Here is a 26,597-nt window from a genome sequence, read left to right as displayed (position 1 = left end):
CAGAATATGTATATTACAGTCGCAAGGGATAGCCTGTGCAAAGGTTCGGAGATGGGCGATGAAATGCCACATCTGGGGAATAGCCACTAGACTAGTTGGCCTACAACACAGAGTATGTGAAAGGAAGTAATGCGAAATGATTATAGAAAAGCAGACAGAAGTCAGATTGTGGAGGGCTTTAAATGCCAGACTAAGAAATTTGAATTTTACTCTAGAAGCAATAGGAAACTACTGAAAGTTTTAAAACAGGGCATTGACGTGGTCAGATCAGAGTCTTTAGAATATTAACATGACAGTTATGTGGAACAAAAATTAGAGGGAAGAGAGGCTGGAAGCAGGGAGACCAATTAGGAGACAACTAGAATAATCCATCAGGCAATGTAGAACAATAGAAAAAACTATGTATTTGGTGTCAGATGAGATGTGGACTTAAATCCCACTTCCAATGTTTTCTAGCCACGTGACCACAAACAAATCAAATATACTCTTCACTTTCTTCATCTCTACAACTGGAATAATAGCACTTATCCCACAGAGTTGTTAAAAGAATCAAATTAAACAATGTGTTAGGTTATTATGCAAACTTTAAGTCATTACTTGTCAGCAATTATTATTAAGGTGATGGTCATGTGAGTGAAGGTGAAAGATGTCATGGAGGTAGAACACAAATAAGACTTGCTACCTGCATATGGGAGGAAGGGAAAGAGAAGTCTGAAAGATGACTCCAACGTTGTGAACCTAGGTGGCAGGTTCTCTAAAGGATGGCAGGTGCTCTAAATAGAAATAACAAAATGTGTGGACTGGTGGAATGGAATTGGGGGTAGTGGTAGTAATAACAGAACCAGAAGCAGTTTTAGTTGTAATAGTAATGGACAGCATTGATATAGCACTACTATGAGCCAGACACTGTGCCAAGCAGTTTACAAATATTATCTCGTTTGGTCTTCACAACAACCCCGGAAGACAGTGCTATTATTATCCCCATTTGACAACTGAGGAAACTAAGTCAGAGGTTAAGTGACTTGTCCAAGGTCTTCTTGACCTGGTCAAGTTCTAGGTCCAATTCTCTATCCAATGTGTCACCTAGCTGCCCCTAAACAAATTTTGTTTTGGACATGTTGAATTTGAAATGCTGGTGGGATATTAAGGTAGAAGCATCCAGCAGGTAAGAGGTGATGTACCTCTTATTAGTTATATATATATATATATATATATTATATATATATATATATATATATATATATATATATATATATATATATATATATATACACACACACACACACACACACACACACACACACACACACACACACACACACACACACACACATATGTATATATGTAAATGATAACCTGTATCATATTCATTTGCGTACATGCTATATTCTCCTTCCCACTGCCATTGTTGATTTTCTTCTTTGTATTTTCAGCACCTAACATAGGACTTAGCACAAAGAAGGCACTAAATGTTTGCTGACTATACAACAGTCTCTGTACTCAGTGAGTTTGTAAACTAACGGAGGGCCAAAATAAACCTTTGTGAATCAATTAGAGAATAGTAAGATAGTGAACCATGTGGTACTAGGTACAGCAAGAGTTCAGATAAAAGAGATCACTGCAGGCTGGGAGAGAGATAACATAAACACGGGAACAAATGTGTGGGAAAGTGCAAAGGAACAGTATATAGAATGGTGGACCTGGAAGGGTCTTCAGAGACTAGGCCAACCTCTTGTTTTACAAAGGAGGAAACTGGGAACTAGACTGGGAAAGTGACTTGCCCAAAGTCACACAGGGGTAGATTTAGGACTGGAACCTGGTTTTCTAGTATACTGCTTTTGCCATAGCAACTCACCAGGATCTGAGGGTTTATTTAGGAAAATATTAGGAGACATGACTGGCAGGGTAGGTTGGGGGTCAGGCTATGGAGAGTCTTGAATGTCAGACTGAGCGGTCTAGACTTCATGATGAAACATGGTGAATTAGAGACAGCTCTAAATTTATAATAAGATGACCCAGGTTCAGTCATTACTCATTACTAGTGACTTCAATCAAAAAAGGATAATAAAACTTGTGCAACCATATGACAGGGTTGCTGAGAAAAGCATTCCATTACTTGCCAAGTACTACAGAAATATGAGTTTTGTAATTAAATTATTTATTGTAGGCAATGCAGAATCATAATGCTCATTATTATTATTATTATTATTATTTTTGGCTAGGCAATGAGGTTAAGTGACTTGCCCAGGGTCACACAGCTAGTAAGTGTTATGTGTCTGGGGCCTAATTTGAACTCAGGTCCTCCTGAATCCAGGGCTGGTGCTCTATCCACTGCACCACCTACCTACCCCCATGATGTTCATTAGATCATCTTTAAGGTCCCTCCCCATCTATTCATGCTATCTCTAAGACCACAGTAATGAAGGGAAGGATGAATAGTTTGGCACAACTACGCACAAAAAACTCAAAATGATTTTTTCCAGATTGCTTTTATTTGTCATAACATAATAGCAACTCACACTGTGCTAAGTGTTTTATAATTATTATCTTATTTGATCTTCACAACAACCTTGGCAGGTAGGTGCTATTATTATCCCCATATTATCACTGAGGAAATTGAGGCAAACAAATTAAGTGACTTGCTGCAGGGTTACAGAACTAGCAAGTATCTGAAGCTGGATTTGAAATCAAGTCTTCCTGGCTCCAGGCCCAATGCTCTATCCACAATGCCACTTAGTTGCCCTATTCATCTAATTATTTATTTAATTTCATTTTATTTATGAGCCCAATTTCTTCTCTTCTCTTCTCTTCTCTTCTCTTCTCTTCTCTTCTCTTCTCTTCTCTTCTCTTCTCTTCTCTTCTCTTCTCTTCTCTTCTCTTCTCTTCTCTTCTCTCTCTTCCTTCCTTCCTTTATTTTTTGTGCTTTTTTTGGTGAGGCAGTAAGGGTTAAGTGACTTGCCCAGGGTCACACAGCTAGTAAATGTTATGTGTCTGAGGCTGCATTTGAACTGTGGTCCTCCTGACTCCAGGGCTGGTGCTCTATCCACTGTGCCACCTAGCTGCCCCTAACAATTAGGAGAGCCCAATTACAATCCTGTCATAACTGAATGCCATACAGAAGGCTCTGCTACTGAGCTCGGACTCACTTACCCTCATGTTCCAGGCAGCCCTGAAAATGGTGATGGATTTTAATTACTATATAAAAATCATGACAGTGGAAACTTCATTCCTCATTCCTTCTGTTATAGCAATCCTGGAGAAGAGAGGGAAATCACAGAGCTGGAAGAGATCTTAGAAGTCATTTAATAATATGAATAATGATGCTTCCTCAAGACAAATGTTGGTCTATAAAAAGTTATTTCAATCTGTATATTAACAAGAAATACTAATTAATAACTATAAAATGCTTCCCATGTTATATAATTGCTACATAAGATGAACAGTAGCAGAACCAAGATGGAAAGATGGAGTTAGGAACTCACCTGAACTCTCCCAAATTTCCCTCCAAACAACTTTTAAAAAATAATGCCTAAAATAGAGTTCTGGAATGGCAGAGCCAACAAAAGGTTGGGGCGAAACAATTTTCCAGCCTAAGACGACTTAGGAGTTCTGCAGAAAAGTTTTGTCACACCAGATTGGTGGTCAGGCCCACAGTGCAGCTCAGGCCAAGCCAAGGCAATGCCAGCAACAGACCTTGGAGGCAGTTGCAACAGCCGCCGCAGCAGCAGCTTTAGGAGCTCACAGCCCAGAAAGGATAAGGGGATCTGACAAATGGTTAGAAAGAGATTACAGAGGAGCCTCTGCTAGCATGGGGTGTAGGTCCCTGTCGTGTTGCCTATATGCCAGTCCAGAAAGAAGAGGAACACTAGCAGTTGTAGCCAGGTCCATGGTCACAGTACGAGAGCAGAAGACAGCGCTCATGATTGCTTACAAGGGAGCAAGGACCCTGCTCTCCGTTCCAAAGCAGAAAGGAGAGTGGAGGGTGGGGGGACTTAGTCACAGTTCCAAGGCCAAGAGGACTGCTAACACTTTTAGCCATGAGGAAGCAAGGTCCCTTCCTGGGAAAGGACCAGACCACAGGCCAGAAGAACAGTCACCCCACCTCTCCTCAGATCTTACCACCTTGGAAGCACCAAAAACTTACAGACCCCAGAACTAGCTCTGAAAACAGCAGCATGAAAAACCTGAAGCTTGGGACAGTGCTCTTTTCACCCCAGGAGCAAAGCCCAACATTAACAAAAAGTTAAAAATCAAGAAATAGGCTGGAATTCTGCTTCCAGGAGCCAAGATGGCAGAGTGAAAACTTAGTCGCTCTCACTCTCCCCTATCAACCTCTGAAAACCGAGAAAATATCACCTCAGAAAAAAAAAACCCTGGAACACCTGAACTAGAAGAAAGACGGGGAGCAGCAGTGCAGCAGCCCAGAAAAAATAAGGGAGGCAGAACTACAAGGGGCCCCAGGCAGAAAAGTACCCTGAGGCATTCATCTGAAAAGAGGTGAAGAAAACAACCTAAAGTCTTCCCAAACCCTGGCCTTGCTGGTTCCATCCCAACACCAGGTGAGCTGTCACAGCCCTGCAGCCTCCAATTGTGAAGAAATCCTGAAGCCCAGATGGTAGAACAGGCAAACACCAATACCTGGACCTCCCAGTGCCTCAGTGAGGGCAGGGGGAACTCGTGGAAACCAGCTCAGAAAACCACCAGGTGCCGCAGCACTCTACAACAAAGGAATCTCCCAGTGCATTAGCAGAAACAAGGGAGACAACACTGCAGGGGGCCCCAGGCAGATAAACACCCTGCAGCACCCATCTAAAAGGAGCTGAAGAAAGCTAAAGGAAAGGAAAAGCAGGCAACCTAGAATTGCCTGAAAGTTCCAGCCTTGCTGATTCCAGCCCAACATGAGGTAAGCTGCCAGAAACCTACAGCCTCCAATGCCAACATAAGAGGCCCCAGCACACAAAGCCAGTGACCAAGACCTAGGCTCCCAACACAAGAAGCTTGGGTCAGTGCCCTCTGTTCCCCATCAGGAGAGCTCAATCTCTTCAAAGGCCAGTAAAAAGAAACGTACCACAGATTCATATTATGAGAAGAGTGAAGATCAAGACAGAAATTCTGAAGAGGACAACATTGTCAACAAACCCACATCTGCAACAACAAAAGGGAATATGAACTGGTCTGAAGCCCAAAAAGCCTTCTTAGAAGAGCTCAAGAAGGATTTTAATAGTCAAATGAGAGAGGTAGAAGAGTCCTTCAAAAATACAATTGGCCAATTGGAAAAAAAAATACACTGAAGAAAACAAGTCCCTAAAAAACACAATTGGCCAATTGAAGAAGGAAGTACAAAAACTAACAGAAGAGTACACTGAAGAAAACAAGTCCCTAAAAAACACAATTGGCTAATGAAGAAGGAAGTACAAAAACTAACAGAAGAAAACAATCTGTTAAAAACTAGAATTGGACAAATGGAAACTAATGTCTCTATGAGAGAGCAAGAATCAGTCAAACAGAAAAAAAAATGAAAAAATAGATGAAAATGTAAAATACCTCATGTAAAACAACCGACCTGGAAAATCATCAGGAGAGACAATTTAAAAATTATTGGACTACCTGAAAATCATGATGAAAAAAGAGCCTGGACAGTATCTTTCAGGAAATCATAAAGGAAAACTGCCCAGAAGTCCTAGAACCAGAAGGGAAAATAACCATAGAAAGAATCCACCATCACCACCTGAAAGAGATCCCAAATTGACAATGCCAAGAATATAATAGCAAAATTCCAAAATTACCAGATGAAAGAGAAGGTGCTGCAAGCAGCCAGAAAGAAACAATTTAAATATCATGGAACCACAGTCAGGATTACACAGGACCTTGCAGCTTCTACATTAAAAGACCGCAGGGCATGGAACATGATATTCCTAAGGCAAAGGAGCTTGGAATGCAGCCAAGGATCAATTACCCAGCAAAAATGAGCATCATTTTTCAAGGGAGGAGGTGGATATTCAACGAAATAGGAGACTTCCAAACTTTCCTGATAAAAAGACCAGAGCTCAACAAAAAATTTGATCTTCAAGTACAGGACTCAAGAAGGACTTAAAAAGGTAAATGGGACAGAAGATACAATATGTTGTTAATAAGGGGGGGGCTGTTTAAACCCTACAAGGGAATATGAGACTTGCAACCCTTGAGAACTGTATTGTTATTACACCTTGTTAAAGGAGTATACATAAAGAGGGTGGATATTAGTTGACTTTGATGTAATGATAAAAAAAATCTAATCAAGTGGGTTAAATGGATCCAAATAAGTGGATCAATCTGATCTTAGAAAATGTACTGAGAAAGGAGGAGGCAGACAAGGGTAAATTACATTACAGGAAAAGACACAAAATCCTATTACAGCAGAGGGAACATTACTTACTCTCATCAGATTTGGCTCAAGAAGGGCATAATATAATCAGTTAGGTATAGAAATCTAACTTGCCCTATAGGCAGTAGGAGGGAAAAGGGGAAAGAAAAGGGAGGGGGGAAAGAAAAGGGAGGGAAGAAGCAGTAAGACTAAAGGGGAAGAAAAGGGAAAGGGATAATAAAAGGGGGAAGGGACTGAAGGAGGCGGTGGTCAAAAGCAAAACACTAGTGAAGGGGGAAAGGAAAAAGAGAAAGAAAGAAAAGCATAAATAGGGGGAAAAAGGATGGAGAAAAAGACACAGATAGTAATCATAACTGTGAATGTGAATGGGATGAACTCTCCCATAAAACAGAAATGGATTGCAGAATGGATTAAAAACCATAATCCTACAATATGTTGTTTACAGGAAACACATTTGAAAAAGAGTGACACATACAGGGTAAAGGTAAAAGGCTGGAGCAGAATATATTATGCTCAGCTGAAGTAAAAAAAAGCAGGGGTAGCAATCCTGATCTCAGACAAAGCAAAAGCAAAAATAGATCTAATCAAAAGAGATAAGGAAGGAAACTACATCCTGCTAAAAGGCACCATAGACAATGAAGTAATATCATTACTAAACATATATGCACCAAATGGTATAGCATCCAAATTCTTACAGGAGAAGTTCAGGGAGTTACAGGAAGAAATAGACAGCAAAACTATACTAGTGGGGGACCTGAACCTCCCCCTCTTGCACTAGATAAGTCTAACCACAAAATAAACAAGAAAGAAGTTAAGGAGGTGAATAGAACATTAGAAAAGTTAGGTATGATAGACCTCTGGAGAAAACTGAATGGGGATGGAAAGGAATACACTTTTTTCTCAGCTGTACATGGCACATACACAAAAATTGACCATGTACTAGGGCATAAAAACCTCACAATCCAATGCAGAAAGGCAGAAATATTAAATGCATCCTTTTCAGATCATGATGCAATAAAAATTATATGTAATAAAGGGCCATGGAAAGATAGACTAAAAAATAATTGGAAACTAAATAATCTAATCCTAAAAAATGATTGGGTCAAACAACAAATCATAGAAACAATCAATAATTTCATTCAAGAGAATGACAATAATGAGACAACATACCAAAACCTATGGGATGCAGCAAAGCAGTTCTTAGGGAAAGTTTTATTTTTCTAAATGCTTACATAAATAAAATAGAAAAAGAGGAGATTAATGAATTGGGCATACAACTAAAAAAACTAGAAAGAGAACAAATTAAAAATCCTCAACTAAACACCAAATTAGAAATATTGAAAACCAAAGGAAAAATTAATAAAATTGAAATTAAGAAAACTATTGAACTAATAAATAAAACTAAGAGCTGGTTTTATGAAAAAACCAATAAAATAGATAGAACCTTTGGTTAATTTAATTAAAAAAAAGAAAGAAGAAAACCAAATTACTAGTATCAAGAATGAAAAGGGCAAGCTACCACCAAGGAAGAGGAAATTAAAACAATAATTAGGAATTATTTTGCCCAACTATATGCCAACAAATTTGACAATCTTAGTGAAATGGATACATATTTACAAAAATATAAATTGCCCAGATTAACCGAAGAGGAAGTAAAATACTTAAATAACCCCATCTCAGAAAAAGAAATTGAACAAGCCATTGATGAACTCCCTAGGAAAAAATCTCCAGGGCCAGATGGATTTACATGTGAATTCTATCAAACATTTAAAGAACAATTAATTCCAATACTATATAGACTATTTGGGAAAATAGGTGAAGAAGGAGTCTTACCAAATTCTTTTTATGATACAAATATGGTGTTGATACCTAAACCAGGAAGAGTCAAAATAGAGAAAGAAAATTATAGACCAATTTCTCTAATGAATATAGATGCAAAAATTTTAAACAAAATACTAGCAAGTAGATTGCAGCAACTTATCACAAGAATAATACACTATGACCAGGTAGGATTTATACCAGGAATGCAGGGTTGGTTCAATATTAGGAAAACTATCAGCATCATTGAGCATATCAACAACAAAAACCAACAGAAACCACATGATCATCTCAATAGATGCAGAAAAAGCTTTTGATAAAATACAACACCCATTCCTATTAAAAACACTAGAAAGCATAGGTATAAATGGAGTCTTCCTTAAAATAATAAATAGCATATATCTAAAACCTTCAGCAAGCATTATATGTAATGGGGACAGGCTAGAAGCATTTCCAATAAGATCGGGGGTGAAACAAGGATGTCCATTATCACCACTGTTATTCAATATTGTACTGGAAACTTAGCTTTAGCAATAAGAGAAGAAAAAGAAATTGAAGGCATTAGAATAGGCAAAGAAGAAACAAAGCTATCACTCTTTGCAGATGACATGATGATATACTTAGAGAATCCTAGAGAATCAAGTAAAAAACTACTTGAAATAATAAACAACTTTAGCAAAGTTGCAGGCTATAAAATAAACCCACATAAATCATCAGCATTTCTATATATTACCAACAAAGCCCAACAGCAAGAGATAGAAAGAGAAATCCCATTTAAACTTACTGTAGACATTATAAAATATTTAGGAGTCTAACTCCCAAAACAAACCCAGGAACTCTATGAACACAATTACAAAACACTTTTCACACAAATAATCAGATCTAAATAATTGGAAAAACATCAGTTGCTCATGGGTAGGCCGAGCTAATATAATAAAAATGACAATCCTACCTAAGCTAATTTACTTATTCAGTGCCATACCAATCAAACTACCAAAAAATTATTTTATAGAGTTAGAAAAAATAATAACAAGATTCATTTGGAAAAACAAAAGGTCCAGAATATCAAAGGAACTAATGAAAAGAAATGCAGGGGAAGGTGGCCTAGCAATTCCAGATCTTAAATTGTATTATAAAGCAGCAATCATCAAAACTGCTTGGTACTGGCTAAGAAATAGGGAGGTGGATCAGTGGAATAGGTTAAATATGCAAGACACAGTAGTCAATGACTATAGTAATCTATTATTTGATAAACCCAAAGACCCCAGCTTCTGGGATAAGAACCCACTCTTTGAAAAAAACTGCTGGGAAAACTGGAAAAGAGTATGGCAGAAACTAGGCATAGACCCAAATCTCACACCATATACCAAAATAAAGTCAAAATGGGTTCAGGACTTAGATATAAAGGCTGATACCATAAGTAAACTGGGAGAACAAGGAATAGTTTACCTATCAGATCTATGGAGAACAGAAGAATTCATGACCAAACAGAGGAGATAGAGAACATTATGAAAAGCAAAATGGATAATTTTGATTACATTAAATTGAAAAGTTTTTGCACAAACAAAGCCAATGCAACTAAGATTAGAAGGAAGGTAGAAAATTGGGAAAGAATTTTTACGAACAGTCTCTCTGATAAAGGCCTCATTTCTAAAATATATAGAGAATTAAGACAAATTTATAAGAACACAAGCCATTCCCCAATTGATAAATGGTCAAAGGATATGAACAGACAGTTCTCAGATGAAGAAATTAAAGCCATCTATAGTCATATGAAAAAATGCTCTAAATCGTTATTGATTAGAGAAATGCAAATCAAAACAACTCTGAGGTACCACATAATTATTGGCCAACATGACAAAACAGGAAAGTGATAAATGTTGGAGAAGATGTGGGAAAATTGGAACACTAATACATTGTTGGTGGAGTTGTGAAATGATCCAACCATTTTGGAGAACAATTTGGAACTATGCCCAAAGGGCTACAAAAATGTGCATACCCTTTGATCCAGCAATAGCACTTCTAGGGCTATATCCCAAAGAGATCAAACAAATGGGAAAAGGACCCACATGTACAAAAATATTCATAGCAGCTCTTTTTGTGGTGGCAAAGAATTGGAAATTGAGAGGATGCCCATCAATTGGGGAATGGCTGAGCAAGTTGTGGTATATGAATGTAATGGAATACTATTGTGCTATAAAGAAATGATGAACAGGCTGACTTCAGAAAAACCTGGAAAGACTTATATGGTCTGATGCTGAGTGAAGTGAGCAGAACCAAGAGGACTTTGTACACAATAACAGCCACGTTATGCAATGACTAATATTGTTAAACTGAACCCTTCTCAGCATTACAAGGATCTAAGACATCTCCAGAGGCCTCGGGATGGAAAATGCTGTCCACATCCAAAGAAAGAACTATGGAAGTCAAATTGCTATCACTTATTTTTACCTTCTATTGAGTTTTCTTTCATCTTTCTGATGGTTCCTCCTATTGTTTTTAATTTTTACTTACAACTTCACTAATGTGAAAATATGTTTATTAGGAAGGTAAATGTAAAGCCTATATCAGATTGTGTGCCATCTTGGGGAGGGTGGGGGGAGGAAGAGGGAGAAAAATTTTCAACTCAAAAACATATGGAAGTCATTGTTGATAAATCAAAATAAATTAATAAAATTTAAAAAAAAGCAAAACAAAACAAAAAAAAGAAATAGGCTGGAAAAATGAGCAAACAAAAACAACAAAACAAATTACATTCAACAAAGGGTCATGGAAGAATAGATTAAAAATTAATTAGAGGGACAGCTAGGTGGCACAATGGATAGAGCACTGGCTCTGGAATCAGAAGGACCTGAGTTCAAATCTGACTTCAGGCTCTTGACACTTACTAGCTATGTGACCCTGAACAGGTCATTTAACCCCGACTACCTCACAAAAAAACCAAAAACCAACAACCAAAAACCAAAAAACCAACCCCAAAACAATTAATTGGAAACTAAATAATCTAGTCCTAAAGAATGAGTGGGTCAAAGAACAAATAGACACAGAGAGAAATCTATACTAGTGGGGGACCTGAACTTTTCCTTCTCAGAAAGCTAACCTTCAAATAAATTAGAAAGAAGTTAAGAGACATGAATAGAATTTTAGAAAAGTTAGCTATGACAGATCTCTGGAGAAAATTGAGTGGGAATAGAAAGAAATATACCTTTTACTCAGTGGTACATGGCACCTACACAAAAATTGACAATGTATTAGGGCATAAAAACTTCAGAACCAAATGCAGAAAAACAGAGATATTACATGCATCCTTTTCAGGTCATAATGCAATTTAAATTACATTCAATAAAGGACCATAAAACATAATTCAAAAATTAATTGAAAGTTAATAATGTAACCCTAAAGAATGAGTGGGTCAAAGAACAAATCAAAGGAACAATAAATAATTTCATTAAAAAGAATGATAACAATGAAACAACATACCAAAATATATAGGACGTAGCCAAAGCAGTACTTAGGGGAAAATTTATATCTCTATATACTTATATCAATAAAATAGAGAACGAGCAGAATAATGAAAGGGCATGCAATTAAAAAGATGACAAAAAGAACAAATTAAATATACTCAAACATCAAATTAGAAATCCTGAAAATCAAAGGAGAAATTAATAAAATTGAAAGTGAGAAAACCACTGAACTAATTAATAAAACTAGAAGGTGGTTTTATGGGAAAACCCCCCCAACAAAATAGATGAACAATTGGTTAATTTAATTTTAAAAAAAGAAAGAAGAAAACCAAATTACTAGTATCAAAAATGAAAAGGGTCAATGCACTACCAATGGAGATGAAATTATAGCAATTACCAGGAGCTATTTCGGCTAATTACATGCCAATAAATCTAATAATTTAAGTGAAATAGATAAATGTTTACATAAATATAAGTTGTTCAGATTAACAGAAGAGGAAATAGAATACTAAGATAACCCTATCTTAGAAAAAGAAATAGAACAAGCCATAATAGAGCTTCCTAAGGAAAAAAAAATCCCCAGGACTAGATGTATTCACAAGTGAATTCTACCAAACATTTAAAGAGCAATTAATTCTAATACTACATAAACTATTTCAAAAAATAGACAAAGAAGGATTCCTACCAAATTCTTTTTATGATACAAATAAGGTGTTGATACCTAAACCAGGAAGAGTCAAAGTAGAGAAAGAAAATTATAGACCAATTTCTCTAATGAATATAGATGCAAAAATTTTAAACAAAATACTAGCAAGTAGATTGCAGCAACTTATCACAAGAATAATACACTATGACCAGGTAGGATTTATACCAGGAATGCAGGGTTGGTTCAATATTAGGAAAACTATCAGCATCATTGGGCCATATCGATTTAAAAAATAACAAAAACCATATAATTATCTCAATAGATGCAGAAAAGGCTTTTGACAAAATACAACACTCATTCCTATAACAAACACCAGAAAACATAGGAATAAATGGAGCTTTCCTCAAAATGGTAAGGAGTACCTACCTAAAACAATCAGCGGCATTATCTGTAATGAAAATAAGCTTAAGCCTTCCTAATAAGATGAGGAGTGAGGGAAGCAAAGTGCCCATTAACATCATTATTATTCAATATTGTACTAGAAATGCAATAATTAGAGAAGAAAAAGAAATTGAAGGAATTAGAACAGGCAATGAGGAAACAAAACTCATTCCTTGCAGATGATACAGTGGAACACTCAGAGAATCCCAGAGAATCAATAAAAAGCTAGTTGAAGGGGCAGCTAGGCGAGTCAGAAGGACCTGGGTGTAGCTGTGTGACCCTGGGTAAGTCACTTAACCCCAAATGCCTCACCAAAGAGAAAAAAAAAGCTAGTTGAAATAATTAATGACATCAACAAGGTTTCAGGACATAAAATAAACTCACATAAGTCATCAGCATTTCTATATCTTACCAACAAAGTCCAGCAGGAAGAAATGGAAATTCCATTTAACGTAAATGTAGACAATACAAAATACTTGGGAGACTGTAAAAATGAGCTGGAGAAGGGAATGGCAAACCACTCCAGTATCTTAGCCAAGAAAACCCAAAATGGCATCACAAAGAGTCAGAAACAACTGGAACAACCCAACAACCACAACAATACTGCCAAGACAAAACCAGGAATTATATGAACACAATCACAAAACACTTTTCAAACAAATCAAGCCAGATCTAAACAACCGGAAAAACCTTAATTGCTCATGGGTAGGCAGGGCCACTGTAACAAAAATGACAATTCCACTGAGGTTAATTTACTTATTCAGTGCAATACCAATCAAAGCACCAAAAGTTACAGGGCTAGAAAAGTAATAACAAAATTCATCTGGAAGAACAAATAGGTCAAGAATGTCCAGGGAGTCAAGGAAAAAAGTATGACGAAAGGTGGCCTAGTATCACAAAGCAGTTGTCATCAAACCAATCTGGTTAGGAAATAAGACTGGCACAACAGTGGAATAGGTTAGGTGCACCATTTCAGGCGTTCAGTTACTTCATTCATGTACAACACTTAGTGACCCCTTCTGAGGTTTTTTTGGCAAAACTACTCCAGTGGCCTTTTCCTTCTGCTCATTTGACAGACGAGGAAACTGAAGCAAACAGGGTTAAGTGACTTGCCCAGGGTCACAGAACTACTCAGTCTCTGAGGCCAGATTTGAACTCAGGAGGCTGAGTCTCCCTGACTCCAGGGCCAACACTCTAGTCACTGCGCCATCTAGCTGCTGCCTGGCACACAATACACAGTAGTAAATGACCACAGTAAGCTAGTGTTTGATAAACTTAAAGATCCAAGCTTTTGGGACGAGAAGACACTATCTGACAACAACTGCTGGGAAAACTGGAAAGCAGTTTAGCAGAAACTAGGTGTAGAACAACATCTCACATCATATAAGCAAGATAAGGTCAAAATGGGTACACGATTTAAAGACATATCGTAAGCAAATTAGGAAAGCAGAGAAAATTTTTGCCTATCAGGTCTACGGATAAGGGAAGAATTTATGACCAAACAAGAGACAAAGAGTACTACAGGATATAAAATGGATAATTCTGATTACATTAAATTAAAAGCCTTTGCACAAACAAAACCAATGTGGCCAAGATTAGAAACAAAGCAAGTAACTGAGAAAAAAATTTTTATAGCAAGTTTCTCTGATGAAGACCTTATTTCTCAAATGAAGAACTGAGCCAAATTTATATGAATACAAGTCATTCCCTGGCTTATAAATGGTCAAAGGACATGAATAGTCAGTTTTCATACAAAGAAATCCAAGCTATCTATAGTTATATGAAAAAAATGCTCAAAATCACTATTGATTAGAGAAACGCAAATTAAAACAACTCTGAGGTACCACCTCATACCTATCAGATTGGCTAATATGACAGAAAAGAAAAATGACAAATATTGGAGGGGATATGCAGAAATTAGGACACTAATGTACTGCTGATGGAGTTATAAACTGAACCATTCTGGAGAGCAATTTGGAACTATGCCAAAAGGGTGATAAAATTGTGCATACCCTTTGACCCAGCAATACCACTACTAGGTCTTTATCCCAAAGAGATCGAAGAAAAAGGAAAAGGATCTATATGTACAAAAATATTTATAGCAGCTCTTTTTTTTGTGGTGACAAAGAATTAGAAATTAAGGGGATACCCATCAGTTAGGGAATGGCTGAACAAGTTGTAGCTTATGATTGTGATAGAATACTATTATGTTTATATCCTATTATGTTAAGAACAGCTCATCTCTACATATTATCACTTACAATTTATAAAATAATTCTCTCACTATATCCTTCCCACTGTGAGGAATTTGTTTTTCAGTCCTGACTCTTCCTGATCCCATTTGGGTTTTCTTGGCAAAGATACTGGACTGGTTTGCCATTTCCTTCTCCAGCTCATTTTACAGATGAGGAAACTGAGGCAAATGGGATTAAGGGACTTGCTCAGGGTCACATAGCTGGTAAGTGTCTAGGGCCAGATTTGAACTCATGAAAATGCATCTTCTTGGCTCCAGACCTAGCATTCTATCCACTGCAGTGCCACGTAGCTGCACCCAAGAACTTATACAGAGTGCTTAGTAAACAGTCAAGTACATGTGGGTCTAATGGAAACAATCTCCACTAGCATCTGGCAGAATGCTAAATAGATAGATATTACATCATTAATGTTTGTTAAATAAAAAAAAAATCATGATGTTAGGAACTTAGGTTCAAATGTCCTGTAAATAGCTTCATTTGTATAGAATAAAGAGGGCTTGTTTTTTCAGTCTACAGAGGAAACTGAGGTCAAGAAAAGTTAAAACGACTTGCCCAAGGCAGGCAGCTAGTGGCAGGGTCTTCTGACCCTCAGCCAATGCTCTTTCTACTCCTATTTCCTGGCATTCTGCCTCACCAAGTCCAGTTGTTCTATTTTAAATAACAGTTTGCAGTTACGCGCTACTCTACAGTTATGAAGAGCCATTTGATCCTTAAAATAGTCCTACGGGGATCAGTAGGAAGGTAAGAAGGTAGGAAGCAAACAGGCCTTTATTAAGCATCTACTGTGTGCCAGGCACTGTGTAAAGTAAGTCCTTTGCAAATATCTCACTTGATTCTCACAACAATCCTCTGAATTTGATGCTATTATTATTTCTATGCTACAGTTGAGGAACCTGAGACAAACAGCAGTTAAGTCATTTGCCCAAAGTCACACAACTTCTAAGTATCTGAGGCCAAATTTGAACTCAGGACTTTCTGACTCCTACACTCTGTCCATTGGGCCACCAACTGCCTCTAAATAGAGGCAAGTACTATTACTCTTATTTTAAAGATAAAGAAAGAGGTTCAGAGACATTGAGTGACTTGTTTAAGATGACAAAACTTTTAAGTTGCAGAGTTAGAACTTAAACCTGGGTCTTCAGATCATAAAATTTAGGGCAGGAAGGAACTTAGAAGATCCTTTAAGTACAAAGACCCTTAACTTCCGTGTCATGGACCCCTATGGCAGTCTAGTGAAGCCTATGGACTACTTTTCCAATCCATTAGTTTTGTTTTTAAATGCACAAAATAAAATGCCAAGGATTACAAAGGAGACCAAAAATAATGACATAGTTATTAAAAACATTTTTTTTAATGTTCATGGACCCCAAGTTAAGGTCCCCTGATCTAGTCTAACCCCAGAGAGTGTATATTTAGGTCCCAAAAGCAGAAGCAACATATAAGCCCAGGCCCTAGGATTCCACATCTAGTATTCTTTATACCACAGCACACAAGATCCAGCAAGTTTTCTATTATCCCACTCAGTATTTCATACAGCACACCTACAATGTGTCCAGCACCATTCTAAGTGCTATGGGGGAGATGACAGGTAAGAGACCCTGTCTTTGCTCATACAATTTTAGATGGATGGGAACTGGGGCCAAACTGTTATGTTTAGCTATTCTCAGCAACCTACTCAATGAACAGCATTTCCACATGGAGAAGAATTTTGTACTTATTTAAATATGTCAGCTTTGGGCACTTGCCAAATTGGGAGCTTACAGTGGCAGGCTGTGACTTGAGTTCAGAGAGGAAGGTTTCTAATGGGATTTGGAGAAGAGAGAGATTTCAAAGGCCTAGCTGGCATTCAACAATGCTTCAGGTGGCCCCTATCCAATCTTCAAGCTCCATGAGGAATGCATTTTCAAAATATGACCCTATTTCCATTCCTGGATTCAAAGTGTGACAAACACAGATTCATAAATATCCCAAAGTGACTGCTAACAGCAGTGTCACTTTGCAAAATGCCAAAAGGCACCAAGAAGTGGACACCATAAATTAAAATGACTTTACTGTTCAAGCCAAAATATTTTGTGGGGTTTTAGCAATGATGTCTGTTTTAAATGAATTTACAGCAGCACTTGGGGAGCTGAATAATCACTCCAAATACAGTCTTATGTTTAAGCTTGGAATCTGCCCCCCCCATCCCTGCCCAGTACTCACCAACCTCTCCCTTCCCCCAAGAATTCCAACAAATAAGGGCCAAAACACTTTTTGCTAAAAATGTTGGTTGGGATCTTGGTCCCAGAAGACATATGATGAAACACATTTCCCTCCTCTAAGTAAAGAGGTGGAGAAATGCAGGTGTAGAATGCTGTGAGATATTTAGCCACTGCCTTGGCTGGTTTTCTTAACTTTTTCTCTGTTAACAGGTAAAGTTCTCTGGGGAAGGACAGAGAGACTATTGTGAAATGACTACAATGTAAAAAAGGGAAGGGAAACAATACTTTCTAGAAATGTTAAATGCTGGTCAGGATATGCAGACACCACATGGCTGGTCAAGGACCCCAGGTCTCTGAATCCTGTGCCCTAGTTGAGGATCTTACAGCTGTCAAGACGGATCAGAAGGGTAATGTTACTTGCCCAAGGTCACACAGTGAGATAATAACAGATCTAGGACTAGACATAGGTCTCAACTTCCAGGCTCATAATCTTTCACTAAGCCATATAGATGTCATTAAGAATCAAATGGGCAACAGCTGAAGGCCATCAGCCAAGTTAGCTGTTCAGTGCCCTCCACAAGGAACATCTCTGCCCAGTACTTACTGTAGCCAGGCTAATCTGCTCGCTTACCAATCAGGCCAGCTGGTGGAATGGAAAGAGCACTACATGTAGAGTCCAACAACCTGGGTTTGAATCCCAACTCTGCAACTTAGTACCTTTGTTAACCTGAGGAGGGCATGATCTCTCTGGAGCTCTTTCCTCAGCTGTAAAATAAAGGAAACAAATTGATCTCCAAAGTCTGTTCAAATACTAAATCCTAGAATACCTCCCTTTTAATTCAAATAATTCTCATACCCAGAAGTCTCTCTCTTATCGACAGAGGAACACATATGAAAGGGTACAGTGGAAAGAGCTCTGGACAAGGGGGCCGGGGACAGAGCCCATTTGGCAGATTAGAGGCAGCAACGCAGTCAAATTGCCCCAACATTACCCTCCAAAGAACTTCAAAATAATGCGTCAAACACAATTGTGGAGAGGCAGAGCCAATAAAAGACCAAGGCGAGCCATTTTTCCAGCCTAAGACAAATTAGGAAGTAGGCAGGAGAGGTGTGTGACACCAAGGTTGGAACTGGCCTAAATTGCATGTGGTGGCAACACCAGCAGCAGGTCTTGAAGATGGTTCCAAAAGTGGTTGCAGCAGCTTTAGGCGCTCTCAGCCCAGAGACGTTCTGGGTCTCAGTTCCAGGATGGAGAGGAGTACTAGCACTTATGGTCACAGCAGAATAGGGGACCTGGTCACAGTTCCATTGCTCTTCCGCACTTTCTGCAGGGGCCCTTCCTGGATAAACAACAGAGTGCAGACCAGGAGAGTAGTGACCATACCTCCTTCTGGATCACAGTACCTTGGAAGCACCAAAAACTTGCAGATCCACATAACTGGTTCTGAAAACAGCAGCATGAAAATGCCTGAAGCTTGGCACAATGCCTACCCACCCCTAGGTGACCACAGCCCAACTTTAACATAAAGTTCAAAGTCAAGAAACAGGCTGGGAAAAGGAGCAAACAACAAGAAAAATAACTTGACCATAAAAAGCTACTATAGTATCAGGGAAGACCAAGACATAAAATCAGAAGATAATGTAAAAACACCTACAACCAAAGCCTCAAAGAAAAATGCTAATTGGACACAAGTACAACAAGAATTGCTGGGAGAGTTAAAGAAAGAGACAAGAGTGGCGGAGAAAAATTGGGAAAAGATATGAAAGTTATACAAGAAAATTATGAAGAGAATTAGCAGCTTGGTAAATTAGGCACAAAAACTCCTGAAGAAAATAACACTTTAAAAAACAGAATTGGCCCAATGGTAAAAGAGGAACAAAAATTCACTAAAGAGAAGAACTCCTGAAAGAGCAGAATAAGCCAAATGGAAAAGAGGTACAAAAGCTCACTGAAGAAAATAATTCCTTAAAAATTAGAAATAGGCAAGTGGAAGCTAATGACTTCATGAAGCTTTAGGAAATAATAAGACAAAGACAAAAGCATGAAAAACTGGAAGAAAAAAATGAAATATCTCATTAGAAAAAAACCTGACCTGGAAGAGAGATCAAAGAAAGATCATTTAAGAATTGCTGGACTACCTGAAAGCCATGATAAAAAAAAAAAGAGCCTAGACATATTTTAAGAAATTATTGAGGAAAACTGCTCCAATATCTTAGATCCACAGGGTAAAATTGAAAATAGAAACAGGAAGAATCTACTGATTACCTTCTGAAAGAGATCCCAAAATGAAAACTCCCAGGAATATTACAGCCAGATTCCAAAGCTCTCAGATCAAGGAGTAAATGTTGCAAGCAGCCAGAAACAACTCAAATGTCATGAAGCCACGGTCAGGATCACACAAGGTTTTGACAGCTTCCACATTAAAGGATTGGAGGGCTTAGAATATGATATCTCAGAAGGCAAAGAAGCTAGAAGTACAACCAAAAATAAACTACCTAGCAATGCAGAATAATTCTTCAGGGGAAAAAATGGAAATTTAATAAAATAGAGTATTTTCAAGCATTCCTGATGAAAAGATTAGAGCTGAACAGAAAGTTTTCCATTCAAACACAAGACTCAAGAGAAACTTAAAAAGGTGAAATATGAAATACGAAAGAGAAATCATAAGAGACTCAATAAAAAACTGTCTACATTCCTATACGAGAAGGCAATACATGTAATTCCTAAGAACTTTATCATTATTAGTGCAGTTAGAAGGAGTCTACACAGAGAGCAAGGGAATAAGTTGATTATGTTGGGATAATCTAAAAAAAAAATGAAGGGGTAAAAAAGGGAAGCACTGGGGGGAAGAAAGAAGAGAGATGCATAATGAGGAAAATTATCTCACATAAAAGAGACATGCAAGGAAGTGCTTTTATAGTGGAGGGGGAAATGGTAGGGGCATGGGGTATGGCAAGCAATGCTTGAACCTCACTTTTATTAGAAATGGTTCAAAGAAGGAAGTCCTCACACACACTCAGTTGGGTAGGGAAATCTATCTTACAAAAGATGGAAATAGAAGGGGAAGGAGATAAGAAAAGAGGGGTGAGAAGATAAAAGAGAGGGCAGAATAAGAGAGGCAGTGGTCAGAAGCATTTTGAGGACAGGAAGGATAAAAACAGAGAGAGAAGGATAAACAGAAGAAAAAAGGATGGAAAGAAATACACAGTAATCATAACTGTGGATGTGAATGGGATGAGATCACCCACAAAACGGGAGCAGACAGCAAAGATTAGAAACCAGAATCCAACAATATGTTGTTTACAAGAAATACACTTGAAACAGAAAGATACACACAGAGTCAGAATAAAGGGCTACAGCAGAATCTATTATGCTTCAACTGAAGTAAAAAAAACAAACCAGGGGTAGTAATCATGATCTCACACAAAGTAAAAGCAAAAACAAACTTAATTAAAAGAAATAATCAAGGAAACCTGATTTTGTTAAAAGGTACCATAGACAATGAAGTTATATAAAACATTTTTGCAGCAAGTTTTTCTCATAAAGGCTTCATTTCTCAAATGCATAAAGAACTGAGTCAAATTTATAAAAATAAGAGCCATTCCCCAATTGCTAACTGGTCAAAGGATATGAACAGGCAGTTTTCAGAAGAAGAAATCAAAGTTATCCATAGTCATATAAAAAATGCCCTAAATCATTACTGATTAGAGAAATACAAATTAAAACAATTGCAGTACCACCTCATACATATCAGAAATGACAAATGCTAGAAAGGATGAAGGAAAATAGGTACACTAATGAACTGCTGGTGGAGTTGTGAACTGATCCAACCATTCTGGAAAACAATTTGGAACTATGTGTAAAGGGCTATAAAACTGTTCATACCCTTTGATCCAGAAATACCACCACTAGGTCTGTACCCTCAAAGAGATCAAAGAAAAAGGAAAAGCACCTCTATGTGCAAAAATATTTATAGCAATTCTTTTTGTGGTGGCAAAGAATTGGAAATTGAGGGGATGCCCATCCAGTGAGGAATGACTGAACAAGTTATAGCATATCATTATGATGGAATACTATTGTGCTATAAGAAATGACAAAGGGGATAGTTTCAAAAAAACATGGCAAGACCTATGAACTATTGAACTGCTGAAAAGTGAAGTAAGCATAACCAGGAGATCAAAAACAAAACATGTATTGTTTTTACACAGTAAAAACAATATCATAATGATGATCAACTATGAAAGATTTAGCTACTCTGATCAATACAACGATCTAAGACAATTCCAAAGGACTCATGATGAAAAATGCTTTCTACCTCCAGAGCAAGAACTAATGAACTCTGAGTGCAAAATGAAGTAAAGTTTTTTTAACTTCATTTTTCTTGCCTTTTTTTTGGCAATACATTTAATATGGAAATATGTTCTGCATGATTTCACATGCATAATTGATAACATATTGTTTGTCTTTTCAGTGGGTGAGTGAGGGGCAGGAGGGAGGGAGAGAATTTAGAACTCAATTTTTAAAAAATTCTTAAAATAAACAAACACTTTAAAGGAGGTAAAAAAAGAAGAGCTCTGGACTTAGAGTCAAACGACAGGCTGTAGTCTTATCTCTATCATTTAGTAGCTGTGTGACCTTGGGCAAATCAAAACTTTTCTGGGCTGGAATTTTCTTAGAGGTTGGCCTATACTTGAAGGTCAGGGCTAGTCCAGTGTAAATTTTTATTGGTCTCTGAAATTTCTATTACCAAAAATCTTTTTAAAAATTCTATAAATTAGATTTCCAGTTGTTGGCAATGTGAAAAGTCCAAGAGGAGCCCAGCTCTCCCATAAATGCTCCAGCCAAGGTGTAAAAGTGCACGAGAATGAGCAATCATAAAGAAAATGAAAGAGAAATAGCAACCAACTCCACCATCCAGGCCAGGACTGCTCAAGCACACTGCCAGAAGCCTGTAGAAGCTCTGAGTGGGAGATCAGCCAAGCAGTGTGGAAATCAACCTCACCCCCACCCCCCAGCAGCCTGCACTGGAGACATAACAGGAGAAAGAGCCATTGTAGTACCTTAGCAGCCTGTGCCAGAGTCAGAGAAGGAGAGAGGGTGAGAACATTGTCAAGGCAACCCACCCTGGAGCTGTAGACGGAGACAGGACCAGTACAGCACCCAGGAAGCCCAAGAGAACCCTAGCAAGGAGGCAGGGTTCTACTCTAAAATAGTGAGAGACAAGACCAGCAGAAGGCCCAAGCGGCAGCAGGATTACTGACCTTACAGAAGACCTGAAAGTAGCTCAATCTATAACATCTGTTTGGGGCTTATCAGGGCCACAGAAAGGGATGGAACCAGTTCCCACCTGGAGCTTGTTTCAAGAAGGAAACAGAGATTAGCTGAAGTCAAAACTCCCATTGGGCCACCAGGTTTTAGAGTAAGAAGTAGCAATTCTGGCAGAGGGTGGACCTAGCCACAACATTCAGAATGGTATGCACACTTCAGAAATGACAAGACCAGGTGGAGCCTGCCTACTCTGTACAAGAGGAAGAAGAGTCTGGTCCTAGCACAAAATGCCAATCCAAAAACTGAGGCTGGAAATATGAAAAAAAGAAAAACCCAGAAGAAAACATTAAACACAACAAAGAAAAACTATGGGTTAAAAAAAGGCTAAAGAGAAAGTAACTCCACAACTGGTACAAGCAGCACTTCAAGAAATAAAAATAGCTTAATGTCACAGGAGTATTATCCTAAGTGCTCCTTCTGTGCAAGTTATTTTTCCTTAAAAGGTATTGAGACCATCCTCAAATCTCAGGTGGTTACAGCAGAAAAGGTTCAGGCTGTTGATATCACTTCCTAGTTGCCTGAGTACAAAGATGTCTCAAAGAGCTTCAAAGCTGGCGTGAATGCTTGGGTGGTAGATCAGGAACTCAGGCAAGGGTGCTGTGCTCAGCAGAATCAACTTGAGGTGAGATTCTCCAAAGCCTTCGGCTATGGCTAAGTAAATTTTTTGTTTTGTAACTGTTGAATGACCTATAAATGTCTCATAAACAATCAAGGAACTGGCCTGAGTCAGGCCAAGCCCAGAAAACTTGGTCACAAGGACTATAGGAGTGACTAGAAAAAAAAATAAAGAGATAAAAACAAAATTATGTGAAAAAGCTCTGAAGGAAAAAAAAAATTGAAGGAAAATAAATAACTTAGAACAGAAAGCAGAAAACTTTACCCAAGTAATAGACTCCACAAAAAACAGAATGAAGTGACAGAAGTGCAACAAGAAGAAATAATATCACCAAGTTAGAGAAGGAGGAAGAAGAGAAGAAGGTAAGGTATCTACTATCAAAAATAGCTGGCCTGGAAAGCAGGTTGAGGAGAGAATTTAAGAATCATAAAACTTCCCACATGTATAAAAATATTCATAGCAGCTCTTTTTGTGGTGGCAAAGAATTGGAAATTGAGAGGATGCCCATCAATTGGGGAATGGCTGAGCAAGTTGTGGTATATGCATGTAATGGAATACTACTGTGCTATAAGAAATGATGAACAGCCTGACTTCAGAAAAACCTGGAAAGACTTGCATGGTCTGATGCAGAGTGAAATGAGCAGAACCAAGAGAACATTGTACACAACGACAGCCATGTTGTGCGATGACTAATATTGATAAACTTAACCCTTCCCAGCAATAGAAGGATCTAAGACATCTCCAGAGGCCTCGTGATGGAAAATGCTATCTACATCCAAAGAAAGAACTATGAAAGTTGAATTGCTATTTTTTTTCCTCTTCTGTTGAGTTTTGTTTCCTCTTTCTGATGGTTCTTCCTATTGGTTTTAATTTTTACTTACAACACCACTAATGTGAAAATATGTTTAATAGGAATGTAAATGTATAGCTTATATCAGATTGTGCACCATCTTGGGGAGGGTGGTGGGGAGGAAGGGGGAGAAAAATTTTAAACTCAAAATCATATGGAAGTGATTATTGATAGATCAAAATAAATTAATAAAATTTCAAAAAAAGAATCATAAAACTCTATAAAAATAAAGACTAAATACAACATAGTTTAGGAACTACTGAATGGGATCATTTTTAAAGTCCCTTTCAACTTGGAGAATCTCTAAGTTTGAGTCAGAGGGCCCTCTCACATCTATTGTCTCCACTCACATGGCCACCAGCACAGTTCAGGATCTCATTCCCCCTCACCTGACCTATTATTACAATAGCCTTCTATCTCTCTGCCATAAGTCTCCCCCCCCCCCACTCCAATCCATGATCCACACAGATGCCAAAATGATTTTCCTAAAGTGCAGCTCTGATCATGTTATCACTTATTTCCCATCTCTGTGCTTTTGCACTCCTTGCCTTCCATGACTGGAACACACATCTTCCTCATCCATACCTCTCAGAATCCCTAGCTTTCTTAAAGGCCTAGCTCCATGTGCTGCCTTCTTTACGAAGCCTTTCCTTATGCCTTCTCCCTCCTCTCATCCCTGACCAAATTCTCTTGTCTCTGTTTTGTACATACTTATGTCCATGGTATTTCCACTCAATAGGACTGTAAACTTCTCAAGGACAAGGACTGTTTCACCTGTCTTTGTGTTCTCAGTAACTATTAGCAGACTTTCTGACACCTAAGAGGTAGTTAATAAATGCTGGTCGGTGGACCCAGATTCAGGTTCTGGCTCGGCTTCCCCCTAGCTCTAAGAGATCCTGGGCAATTTACTCCATTATTCTGAACCTCAATTTCCTAGTCAGTAAAATGAGGATAATAATCTCTGCCCTTCCTTATTCATATAGTTGTGATAATTAAATGAGATAATGGATGGGAAAGTATAAAGTATCCCATAAATTATTTTGATGAACAGATTCCTAAAAGATAAGTGACATTGAACCAGGTAAGTGCTATCCCTTTCAGGGCAAAAGATATCCTTTTCATTGTAAAGGCAACACAATAAAATTATCTCCATTTCCCATACAAAGTTTCATACACACAGAAATTGGTGCAGCAGCCTAGCTCAGTACTTCCCCATTTATAATTTATTTCTTTTCTTGTAAGACTGTTTCCGTGTACTCAGAGGACAGCAGGAAGGTTGTAGAATAGGCTTAGCCCCTGCAAGCTAACACCACTTCAATCAAACAAAAGAAAATCTTGTCTCCAAACCAAAGGCCAAACAACTTCATGCCCACAAGTCCAAGACTCAGAAATCATGAAACCAGCTATGTTATTAATAATGCTCTTTAAATTTCACTGTGTATTCTATACATCTGTTAATTCATTTTTATTTAAACTTCACAATAACTCTGTAAGAGAGCTCATGGCTTTTGGTTTCCATTTTAAAATTTATATTTGCATTGATTTCTTTTGGTTTTACATCAATTTCATTTCCAAACACATCCCTTTATTACACAGTCATACCTAGTAACAAACAATAAAAAAGAACAAAAGCAAAACACCTCCACATTCAACAAAACTAACCAATACATGAACCGAGTCGGACAGTATATTTAGTGTTCCACACCCATAGCCTCCCACCTCTGCAAAGAAGGGAGGTACATTTTCTAATCCCTTCATTCAGTCAAGCTCTTTTGTTGTTGTTGTTCTGCTTACATTGCTGTAATAGTTTTCTTGCTTACTTAAGTCTTTCTGCTTACTTCACTTTGCATCCATTCATAAGTTCCCATTTATAGCTTCCATTTCTTACAGTGCCTTAAATTTTACAAAATTCTTTCCTATGAGAATTTTAAAAACTCTGAGGTACCACATCACACCTAACAAAGTTGTTAAGTCTTTCAGTGCATTAAGTGTATCCTCTTTTGGAGATCTGGGTAAGAACTGTATAGCCTAAGGAAGCAGAGATGGTATAATTGCATTGGTAGAGGAAATACCTGTTATCAATGAATCACAGATTCACCGAAGTAATCAAATACTTGTTCTACTTTCTCTCTCAATGGCCCCATCAGCTTCTGTGGGTTTAATAATCTCTATACAAACATATCCAGATATGTCTAATCAGCCCTAGTTGCTCTCCTGAGGATTATGCATTAAATATTTTGAAGTATATACCCCATTGCCATTTCAAACTCAACATGTTTAAAACAGAGCTCATTATCTCCCCTACTTCTCCAAAAACATCCTTCTTCCCCACACCTCTATTTTATCTGAGACTTGAAGGAAGCCAGGAGGCAGAAGTGAGGAGGGAAAAAATTTCTAAGCATGGAGGACAGCCAGGGAAAATGTCCCGAGTTGGAAGATGGAATGTCTTGTTTAAGGAACAGCAAAGGAAGCCAGTGTCACTGAATCACAAAGTATGTGTTGGTGAAAAAAAAAATTAGGTAGGAGGGAGACAAGCTTTGTCAAACAGGGAGTTTTATATTTGATCCTGGACATGAAGAAGCTACTGGAGCAGTGTGTGAGTGTGTGAATGAG

At 38.0% G+C, this 26,597-nt stretch overlaps 1 protein-coding gene across 2 annotated transcripts in view; it reads right to left on the bottom strand.

Annotated features, from left to right (window-relative positions):
- GALNT10 (polypeptide N-acetylgalactosaminyltransferase 10) overlaps positions 1-26,597 on the bottom strand; it is a 178,385-nt gene that overhangs the window by 130,564 nt on the left and 21,224 nt on the right. The window contains exon 2 of one of the 2 annotated variants that reach the window (XM_020978370.2): positions 17,907-17,954. The exons of the other annotated variant lie outside the window; for it this stretch is intronic. Within the exon in view, the coding sequence (XP_020834029.1) occupies positions 17,907-17,954 (48 nt within the window). The remainder of the gene's footprint in view (positions 1-17,906; positions 17,955-26,597) is intronic. 2 annotated transcript variants of the gene reach the window in all.

The sequence above is a fragment of the Phascolarctos cinereus genome, unplaced genomic scaffold (genome assembly GCF_003287225.1).
Source record: "Phascolarctos cinereus isolate Bilbo 61053 unplaced genomic scaffold, phaCin_HiC Scaffold_2;HRSCAF=192, whole genome shotgun sequence".
Taxonomy (NCBI): Eukaryota; Metazoa; Chordata; class Mammalia; order Diprotodontia; family Phascolarctidae; genus Phascolarctos; species Phascolarctos cinereus.
Note: the sequence above shows the minus strand (reverse complement) of the source record. Positions and strands in the feature narration are given on the sequence as shown.